This window comes from Ctenopharyngodon idella, chromosome 18 (genome assembly GCF_019924925.1).
Source record: "Ctenopharyngodon idella isolate HZGC_01 chromosome 18, HZGC01, whole genome shotgun sequence".
In the NCBI taxonomy this organism is placed as follows: Eukaryota; Metazoa; Chordata; class Actinopteri; order Cypriniformes; family Xenocyprididae; genus Ctenopharyngodon; species Ctenopharyngodon idella.
In genome coordinates, this window is record NC_067237.1 from 34,024,135 (window position 1) to 34,034,040 (window position 9,906).

At 36.3% G+C, this 9,906-nt stretch overlaps 3 protein-coding genes across 3 annotated transcripts; all 3 read left to right on the plus strand.

The window, feature by feature from the left end:
* The first annotated feature begins 729 nt into the window (after window positions 1-729).
* LOC127500340 (extracellular calcium-sensing receptor-like) lies at window positions 730-4,081 on the plus strand. The gene is made up of 2 exons (XM_051871447.1): window positions 730-1,513; window positions 3,763-4,081. The coding sequence occupies exons 1-2, from the start codon at window positions 827-829 to the stop codon at window positions 3,787-3,789; spliced, it is 714 nt and encodes a 237-aa protein (XP_051727407.1). The 5' UTR covers window positions 730-826; the 3' UTR covers window positions 3,790-4,081.
* LOC127500343 (vomeronasal type-2 receptor 26-like) lies at window positions 1,569-2,896 on the plus strand. The gene has a single exon (XM_051871451.1). It carries the CDS (start codon window positions 1,922-1,924, stop codon window positions 2,456-2,458), a length of 537 nt encoding a protein of 178 aa, XP_051727411.1. The 5' UTR covers window positions 1,569-1,921; the 3' UTR covers window positions 2,459-2,896.
* Window positions 4,082-6,955: 2,874 nt separating the features above from the next.
* LOC127500323 (extracellular calcium-sensing receptor-like) lies at window positions 6,956-9,638 on the plus strand. The gene is made up of 3 exons (XM_051871427.1): window positions 6,956-7,314; window positions 7,540-7,663; window positions 8,344-9,638. Exons 1-3 carry the CDS (start codon window positions 7,075-7,077, stop codon window positions 9,255-9,257), a joined length of 1,278 nt encoding a protein of 425 aa, XP_051727387.1. The 5' UTR covers window positions 6,956-7,074; the 3' UTR covers window positions 9,258-9,638.
* Window positions 9,639-9,906: the final 268 nt, after the last annotated feature.

Here is a 9,906-nt window from a genome sequence, read left to right on the forward strand (position 1 = left end):
TTCGAGGATGGAGACTTTGTCATTGGAGGGGCTTTTACCATACATTACTATGTGAGGACAGAGAAACACACCTTTACTAGACGGCCACAACCAATAGAGTGCATTGGGAGGTTAGAGTTTTATTCAGTAAATATCTGATGATTGTCTTAAAATTATGTTCATAATTGTATTTTTAAATAAAATAAGTTAATAAGAAGCAAATAGGCATAACGTTCAAGAGAGAGTTCATTTTTAATAGGAGGCTGCTATGTGTGTACTTCAACAGCATGGACTTCAGAGAGCTCCGCTTTGCCCGTGCCTTGCAGTTCACTATCCAAGAGATTAACAACAGCTCTGATCTCTTACCGGGAATCACATTAGGATACCATATATATGATTCTTGTGCCTCTGTGCCAATGGCAATTAAAATAGCGTTACAGCTTGCCAACGGACAAGATCTCGTATTTAACGACACTGATTCTTGTTCAAAATCTTCAGCAATTCCGGCACTAGTTGGAGATTCTGCTTCCACGCCGGCTATAAGCATTTCAAGACTTTTCGGTGCTTTTGGAATTCCTCAGGTGCGTATAGCATGATTCGAGTAATCAACATGTTTTGCTACTTAACGTATTTCATGTTAGAATATATTAATAATAAACTAGACTATATATATACATATATATATATATATATATATATATATATAGCCTATCGTTTTATTTTTCTTCACTGCGCACTTTAGGTGAGTCATTACGCAACATGCGCGTGTCTCAGTGACAAGCAGCAGCATCCTACTTTTTTCAGGACCATTCCCAGCGATCACCATCAAGCGGCCGCACTGGCACGGATGGTCAAGCACTTCGGATGGACGTGGATCGGGACTGTGTGCAGTGATTCAGACTATGGGAACAATGGCATGGCATCATTCCTGAAGGCTGCGGAGGAGGAGGGAATCTGTGTGGAGTATTCTGAGGCCTATTACAGGACCCAGCCGCGCAGTAAACTAAAAAGAGTTGCTGATGTCATTCGCAAGTCCACGGCTCGTGTAATAGTTGCCTTCGTAGCCGCAGGCGACATGAGATTTCTCCTAGAAGAGCTGAGTCAGCAGCCTCCTCCTCCGATGCAGTGGCTTGGCAGTGAGGCGTGGGTTACAGACCCACAAATGCTGCGGTTTAGTTTGTGCATCGGTGCTGTGGGCGTTGCAATCCCGCGGTCTGTTATCCCAGGTTTTCGTAACTTTTTGCTTGACCTGTCTTCAGAACAGGCCGTGAAATTTCCCCTACTGACAGAATTCTGGGAAAACTCATTTAGCTGTAGTCTAAAACAGCAGACAGGTTCTTCTACTGCTATGCCTGCATGTAATGGCACAGAGGATCTGCGCGCATTACACAACCCGTACACAGACACGTCCCAGTTGCGCGTCACTAACATGGTGTACAAAGCCACATATGCTATAGCTCATGCCCTCCAAGGCATTGTCTGTAACGAAAAACGTGACAAATGTGACAAAAACATAAAAGTTGAGCCCCGACAGGTAAGGGTTTTGTTTTTCAACCTTGGAATAATTGAGCGGTTTTTTTTTTTTCTTTAAAAAAAGCCTTTTAAAAAAATCTTAATATAATACAGTATTCCTTTACTTTTTGTGTAGACCTATTTAATATATATATATATATATGTATATATATATATATATATATATAAAACCATACCCAGTATATCAGTAGCCTACTGATAACTCAGCAAATAATTGTAATTTGATGTTTTTCATTATGCAGGTTTTTGATCAACTCAAGCAAGTGAATTTTACTAAAAATAATTATTCTGTTTCATTTGATTCCAATGGAGACCCTGTGGCCACCTATGAACTTGTGAATTGGCAGCGTTCGGGATAACTTTCGTCCTCTGTATCTCCTGTGTTCTGGGGAAAACAATAGTGGTGTTAATGGCCTTCAAAGCTACACTTCCAGGAAGTAATGTTATGAAATGGTTTGGGCCTCATCAACAGAGACTCAGTGTTTTTGCTTTCACTCTTGTACAGGTTCTTATATGTGTACTTTGGTTAACAATATCCCCACCTTTTCCCTACAATAACATGCAACACTACAAAGAAAAGATAATTCTTGAATGCAGTTTTGGATCAGCTATTGGTTTCTGGGCTGTACTGGGTTATATTGGCCTCCTAGCTTTCCTTTGCTTTGTTTTAGCTTTTCTTGCCCGAAAACTGCCTGATAATTTCAATGAGGCTAAATTCATCACATTCAGTATGCTCATATTTTGTGCTGTTTGGATCACCTTTATTCCAGCTTATGTCAGCTCTCCAGGGAAATTTACTGTAGCTGTAGAGATTTTTGCTATTTTAGCTTCAAGCTTTAGTCTGATTCTCTGTATTTTTGCTCCTAAGTGTTTCATTATTGTCTTTAGACCAGAGCAGAATACCAAAAAACATTTAATGGGTAAAGTACCATCAAAATCCCTTTGAGACAAATATTTTACATGTTTGTGCTATATGTGCAAAAAAAAAAAAAAAAAAAAAAAGATACACACAATAAATATTCTTTGGTATAGTTTTATGCTTACAAATGTTGGCCTAACAGATGATGTGTAGTATATTCACAACTTGTGTAGTTCATTAATGCTACTATATTTTAACATATTTCTTGTTAAGACATAAAAATAAAACCTTTTTTTTTTCCTCATTTAACATTGCTTAATATTTCACTGCTACCCATTCTTACTCCTAAGAACTCTGTGCATTACTATACAGCAGGGGTTGGCAACCTATGGCCGTGTTTCTCATCCGGCGGGTCGCAACCAAAAGTGGGTCGCAAGAGTGTGTTGTGAAGTGTGTAATCAAAGAAACAAAAACAACCACGAAAAAGTACTTCTAAATGTTTTACTGATGTGAGACTATTATTTTGAAAGACGTGCATGAAAGCTGTTGACTCTTCTGTCAGACACAGTTTAATTAAAAGCTGCCTGAGGAAACACCATATAAATGTAAATGTAACCATACGCTGCATCATGACATTGATGCTACTATAGGAATGCTTCTGCGTGTGCCAATTCCTGAAGCATGTGTGGAAACCCACAAACCCATAACTTCCAAATTTCAAGCCAGGAGTGAAAAAACAAGTAAGTCATGAAATTATCAAAAAGTACCAATAAATTACTTAACTGGTACATTGTGTGTACTGGGAAGGATTTTCATGCAGGTATGGTTAATGACAGAATTCTGGGAAAACTCATTTAGCTGTAGTCTAAAACAGCAGACAGGTTCTTCTACTGCTATGCCTGCATGTAATGGCACAGAGGATCTGCGCGCATTACACAACCCGTACACAGACACGTCCCAGTTGCGCGTCACTAACATGGTGTACAAAGCCACATATGCTATAGCTCATGCCCTCCAAGGCATTGTCTGTAACGAAAAACGTGACAAATGTGACAAAAACATAAAAGTTGAGCCCCGACAGGTAAGGGTTTTGTTTTTCAACCTTGGAATAATTGAGCGGTTTTTTTTTTTCTTTAAAAAAAGCCTTTTAAAAAAATCTTAATATAATACAGTATTCCTTTACTTTTTGTGTAGACCTATTTAATATATATATATATATATGTATATATATATATATATATATATAAAACCATACCCAGTATATCAGTAGCCTACTGATAACTCAGCAAATAATTGTAATTTGATGTTTTTCATTATGCAGGTTTTTGATCAACTCAAGCAAGTGAATTTTACTAAAAATAATTATTCTGTTTCATTTGATTCCAATGGAGACCCTGTGGCCACCTATGAACTTGTGAATTGGCAGCTTCAAGGAGACGGTTCAATTGATTTTGTGACAGTGGGTCAATATGATGCATCCCAGCCTAAAGGCCAAGAATTCGGTCTGAGCAAAGATATAATTTGGTTTGATGGCAGTGAAAAGGTATACGTGTTGTTCTATTCTCTGTGAGATTATTACTCTGTGTAATTATTTTTGAATGTTTTTTTAAAACTTATAACATTATAAACACACCTGTTCTTTATGTATGTCATACTCTTCAATTAAACATTCTAAGCATTCAACAACATTCTTTTAGTCACGTTCTTGCATTTTCGCCCAGAGCCTTTAATTTCTGACTCTGATGCTCTATCTACCTGTCACCTGTAGGTGCCTGTGTCTGTGTGCAGTAAGAGCTGTCCTCCAGGTACTAGGAAGGCTGTGCAAAAAGGAAGACCTGTCTGCTGTTATGACTGCATTAACTGTGCAGAAGGAGAAATCAGCAATGAGACAGGTGCTTTGTCAGGATATTCTTATACAATATACAGTATAATAGTAATATTATACAGTTTTTAAGGGAAAAAATAACAACAATCAAGTAAAAATGGATAATTTCCCTTACACATTGAATGCATGTGACTGTACACACATTATTCATTGTGAATATATAAAATATATTTATTTATAATTATATTATAAATAACTTTCAAGGTAAAAATATTTGTTTTCAAATTATTTCATAAATATCTTCACATTTTTGAGCAACTGAACTACATTTTGTCTGGCATTCCCTGAAAAGTTCAAATTATCTGATATTTAATTATCTGACAGCTACAGTTTCTGCATGTTGGTAGGACTATATGACTTTGCTGCACCACTTTAATTTAGAAGAAAAAAAAACGTTTAATTGAAAACTTTCTTTACTAAGCAGTGAAGCAGTTTTGTTAAAAATATTTTCATAACAATATTTTAATGAACTACTTTCAAGAATTTCTTTCTTTTAATAAGGCTTTTAATTAATAAAGTTGTATGTATGAATTGTATTTTGTGTATTTTAAATGATATATAAGGCAAATAAATTAGCATCATGTTATTGATCCTTCTTTATTCCCTCATTTGGTCATACTAAAGCAGTGTTGTCTGATTTCCTGTATGTCTCCATAGCCGTTAAGCACTAATTTCTTCATCTTCCAGATTCTTTAGAATGCCAAAAATGCCTGCCTGAGTACTGGCCTAATAATGAGAAGGACAAGTGCCTTCTTAAACCAGTGGAGTTTCTCTACTGGGATGAGATCCTTGGGATTATCCTGGCTGCTTTCTCTGTTATTGGCTCTTTAGTGGCTTTGAGCATTACTCTACTCTTCTACAAAAACAGGGCATCTCCGATAGTAAGAGCCAACAACTCAGAACTGAGCTTCCTGCTGCTCTTCTCATTGACTCTGTGTTTCCTCTGTTCACTTACTTTCATTGGTCGGCCCACTGAGTGGTCCTGTATGTTGCGTCACACAGCGTTCGGGATAACTTTCGTCCTCTGTATCTCCTGTGTTCTGGGGAAAACAATAGTGGTGTTAATGGCCTTCAAAGCTACACTTCCAGGAAGTAATGTTATGAAATGGTTTGGGCCTCATCAACAGAGACTCAGTGTTTTTGCTTTCACTCTTGTACAGGTTCTTATATGTGTACTTTGGTTAACAATATCCCCACCTTTTCCCTACAATAACATGCAACACTACAAAGAAAAGATAATTCTTGAATGCAGTTTTGGATCAGCTATTGGTTTCTGGGCTGTACTGGGTTATATTGGCCTCCTAGCTTTCCTTTGCTTTGTTTTAGCTTTTCTTGCCCGAAAACTGCCTGATAATTTCAATGAGGCTAAATTCATCACATTCAGTATGCTCATATTTTGTGCTGTTTGGATCACCTTTATTCCAGCTTATGTCAGCTCTCCAGGGAAATTTACTGTAGCTGTAGAGATTTTTGCTATTTTAGCTTCAAGCTTTAGTCTGATTCTCTGTATTTTTGCTCCTAAGTGTTTCATTATTGTCTTTAGACCAGAGCAGAATACCAAAAAACATTTAATGGGTAAAGTACCATCAAAATCCCTTTGAGACAAATATTTTACATGTTTGTGCTATATGTGCAAAAAAAAAAAAAAAAAAAAAAAAGATACACACAATAAATATTCTTTGGTATAGTTTTATGCTTACAAATGTTGGCCTAACAGATGATGTGTAGTATATTCACAACTTGTGTAGTTCATTAATGCTACTATATTTTAACATATTTCTTGTTAAGACATAAAAATAAAACCTTTTTTTTTTCCTCATTTAACATTGCTTAATATTTCACTGCTACCCATTCTTACTCCTAAGAACTCTGTGCATTACTATACAGCAGGGGTTGGCAACCTATGGCCGTGTTTCTCATCCGGCGGGTCGCAACCAAAAGTGGGTCGCAAGAGTGTGTTGTGAAGTGTGTAATCAAAGAAACAAAAACAACCACGAAAAAGTACTTCTAAATGTTTTACTGATGTGAGACTATTATTTTGAAAGACGTGCATGAAAGCTGTTGACTCTTCTGTCAGACACAGTTTAATTAAAAGCTGCCTGAGGAAACACCATATAAATGTAAATGTAACCATACGCTGCATCATGACATTGATGCTACTATAGGAATGCTTCTGCGTGTGCCAATTCCTGAAGCATGTGTGGAAACCCACAAACCCATAACTTCCAAATTTCAAGCCAGGAGTGAAAAAACAAGTAAGTCATGAAATTATCAAAAAGTACCAATAAATTACTTAACTGGTACATTGTGTGTACTGGGAAGGATTTTCATGCAGGTATGGTTAATGACAGAATTCTGGGAAAACTCATTTAGCTGTAGTCTAAAACAGCAGACAGGTTCTTCTACTGCTATGCCTGCATGTAATGGCACAGAGGATCTGCGCGCATTACACAACCCGTACACAGACACGTCCCAGTTGCGCGTCACTAACATGGTGTACAAAGCCACATATGCTATAGCTCATGCCCTCCAAGGCATTGTCTGTAACGAAAAACGTGACAAATGTGACAAAAACATAAAAGTTGAGCCCCGACAGGTAAGGGTTTTGTTTTTCAACCTTGGAATAATTGAGCGGTTTTTTTTTTTCTTTAAAAAAAGCCTTTTAAAAAAATCTTAATATAATACAGTATTCCTTTACTTTTTGTGTAGACCTATTTAATATATATATATATATATGTATATATATATATATATATATATAAAACCATACCCAGTATATCAGTAGCCTACTGATAACTCAGCAAATAATTGTAATTTGATGTTTTTCATTATGCAGGTTTTTGATCAACTCAAGCAAGTGAATTTTACTAAAAATAATTATTCTGTTTCATTTGATTCCAATGGAGACCCTGTGGCCACCTATGAACTTGTGAATTGGCAGCTTCAAGGAGACGGTTCAATTGATTTTGTGACAGTGGGTCAATATGATGCATCCCAGCCTAAAGGCCAAGAATTCGGTCTGAGCAAAGATATAATTTGGTTTGATGGCAGTGAAAAGGTATACGTGTTGTTCTATTCTCTGTGAGATTATTACTCTGTGTAATTATTTTTGAATGTTTTTTTAAAACTTATAACATTATAAACACACCTGTTCTTTATGTATGTCATACTCTTCAATTAAACATTCTAAGCATTCAACAACATTCTTTTAGTCACGTTCTTGCATTTTCGCCCAGAGCCTTTAATTTCTGACTCTGATGCTCTATCTACCTGTCACCTGTAGGTGCCTGTGTCTGTGTGCAGTAAGAGCTGTCCTCCAGGTACTAGGAAGGCTGTGCAAAAAGGAAGACCTGTCTGCTGTTATGACTGCATTAACTGTGCAGAAGGAGAAATCAGCAATGAGACAGGTGCTTTGTCAGGATATTCTTATACAATATACAGTATAATAGTAATATTATACAGTTTTTAAGGGAAAAAATAACAACAATCAAGTAAAAATGGATAATTTCCCTTACACATTGAATGCATGTGACTGTACACACATTATTCATTGTGAATATATAAAATATATTTATTTATAATTATATTATAAATAACTTTCAAGGTAAAAATATTTGTTTTCAAATTATTTCATAAATATCTTCACATTTTTGAGCAACTGAACTACATTTTGTCTGGCATTCCCTGAAAAGTTCAAATTATCTGATATTTAATTATCTGACAGCTACAGTTTCTGCATGTTGGTAGGACTATATGACTTTGCTGCACCACTTTAATTTAGAAGAAAAAAAAACGTTTAATTGAAAACTTTCTTTACTAAGCAGTGAAGCAGTTTTGTTAAAAATATTTTCATAACAATATTTTAATGAACTACTTTCAAGAATTTCTTTCTTTTAATAAGGCTTTTAATTAATAAAGTTGTATGTATGAATTGTATTTTGTGTATTTTAAATGATATATAAGGCAAATAAATTAGCATCATGTTATTGATCCTTCTTTATTCCCTCATTTGGTCATACTAAAGCAGTGTTGTCTGATTTCCTGTATGTCTCCATAGCCGTTAAGCACTAATTTCTTCATCTTCCAGATTCTTTAGAATGCCAAAAATGCCTGCCTGAGTACTGGCCTAATAATGAGAAGGACAAGTGCCTTCTTAAACCAGTGGAGTTTCTCTACTGGGATGAGATCCTTGGGATTATCCTGGCTGCTTTCTCTGTTATTGGCTCTTTAGTGGCTTTGAGCATTACTCTACTCTTCTACAAAAACAGGGCATCTCCGATAGTAAGAGCCAACAACTCAGAACTGAGCTTCCTGCTGCTCTTCTCATTGACTCTGTGTTTCCTCTGTTCACTTACTTTCATTGGTCGGCCCACTGAGTGGTCCTGTATGTTGCGTCACACAGCGTTCGGGATAACTTTCGTCCTCTGTATCTCCTGTGTTCTGGGGAAAACAATAGTGGTGTTAATGGCCTTCAAAGCTACACTTCCAGGAAGTAATGTTATGAAATGGTTTGGGCCTCATCAACAGAGACTCAGTGTTTTTGCTTTCACTCTTGTACAGGTTCTTATATGTGTACTTTGGTTAACAATATCCCCACCTTTTCCCTACAATAACATGCAACACTACAAAGAAAAGATAATTCTTGAATGCAGTTTTGGATCAGCTATTGGTTTCTGGGCTGTACTGGGTTATATTGGCCTCCTAGCTTTCCTTTGCTTTGTTTTAGCTTTTCTTGCCCGAAAACTGCCTGATAATTTCAATGAGGCTAAATTCATCACATTCAGTATGCTCATATTTTGTGCTGTTTGGATCACCTTTATTCCAGCTTATGTCAGCTCTCCAGGGAAATTTACTGTAGCTGTAGAGATTTTTGCTATTTTAGCTTCAAGCTTTAGTCTGATTCTCTGTATTTTTGCTCCTAAGTGTTTCATTATTGTCTTTAGACCAGAGCAGAATACCAAAAAACATTTAATGGGTAAAGTACCATCAAAATCCCTTTGAGACAAATATTTTACATGTTTGTGCTATATGTGCAAAAAAAAAAAAAAAAAAAAAAAGATACACACAATAAATATTCTTTGGTATAGTTTTATGCTTACAAATGTTGGCCTAACAGATGATGTGTAGTATATTCACAACTTGTGTAGTTCATTAATGCTACTATATTTTAACATATTTCTTGTTAAGACATAAAAATAAAACCTTTTTTTTTTCCTCATTTAACATTGCTTAATATTTCACTGCTACCCATTCTTACTCCTAAGAACTCTGTGCATTACTATACAGCAGGGGTTGGCAACCTATGGCCGTGTTTCTCATCCGGCGGGTCGCAACCAAAAGTGGGTCGCAAGAGTGTGTTGTGAAGTGTGTAATCAAAGAAACAAAAACAACCACGAAAAAGTACTTCTAAATGTTTTACTGATGTGAGACTATTATTTTGAAAGACGTGCATGAAAGCTGTTGACTCTTCTGTCAGACACAGTTTAATTAAAAGCTGCCTGAGGAAACACCATATAAATGTAAATGTAACCATACGCTGCATCATGACATTGATGCTACTATAGGAATGCTTCTGCGTGTGCCAATTCCTGAAGCATGTGTGGAAACCCACAAACCCATAACTTCCAAATTTCAAGCCAGGAGTGAAAAA

Excerpts from the sequence above, each read along its gene's own strand:
- LOC127500340 (XM_051871447.1), top strand. The coding sequence starts at position 827 with ATGGTCAAGCACTTCGGATGGACGTGGATCGGGACTGTGTGCAGTGAT. Across the intron at positions 1,514-3,762 it reads TAAAAGTTGAGCCCCGACAG|ACCCTGTGGCCACCTATGAA; the intron begins GTAAGGGTTTTG and ends ATTCCAATGGAG.
- LOC127500343 (XM_051871451.1), top strand. The coding sequence starts at position 1,922 with ATGGCCTTCAAAGCTACACTTCCAGGAAGTAATGTTATGAAATGGTTT.
- LOC127500323 (XM_051871427.1), top strand. The coding sequence starts at position 7,075 with ATGTTTTTCATTATGCAGGTTTTTGATCAACTCAAGCAAGTGAATTTT. Across the intron at positions 7,315-7,539 it reads GGTTTGATGGCAGTGAAAAG|GTGCCTGTGTCTGTGTGCAG; the intron begins GTATACGTGTTG and ends TGTCACCTGTAG. Across the intron at positions 7,664-8,343 it reads AGAAATCAGCAATGAGACAG|ATTCTTTAGAATGCCAAAAA; the intron begins GTGCTTTGTCAG and ends TTCATCTTCCAG.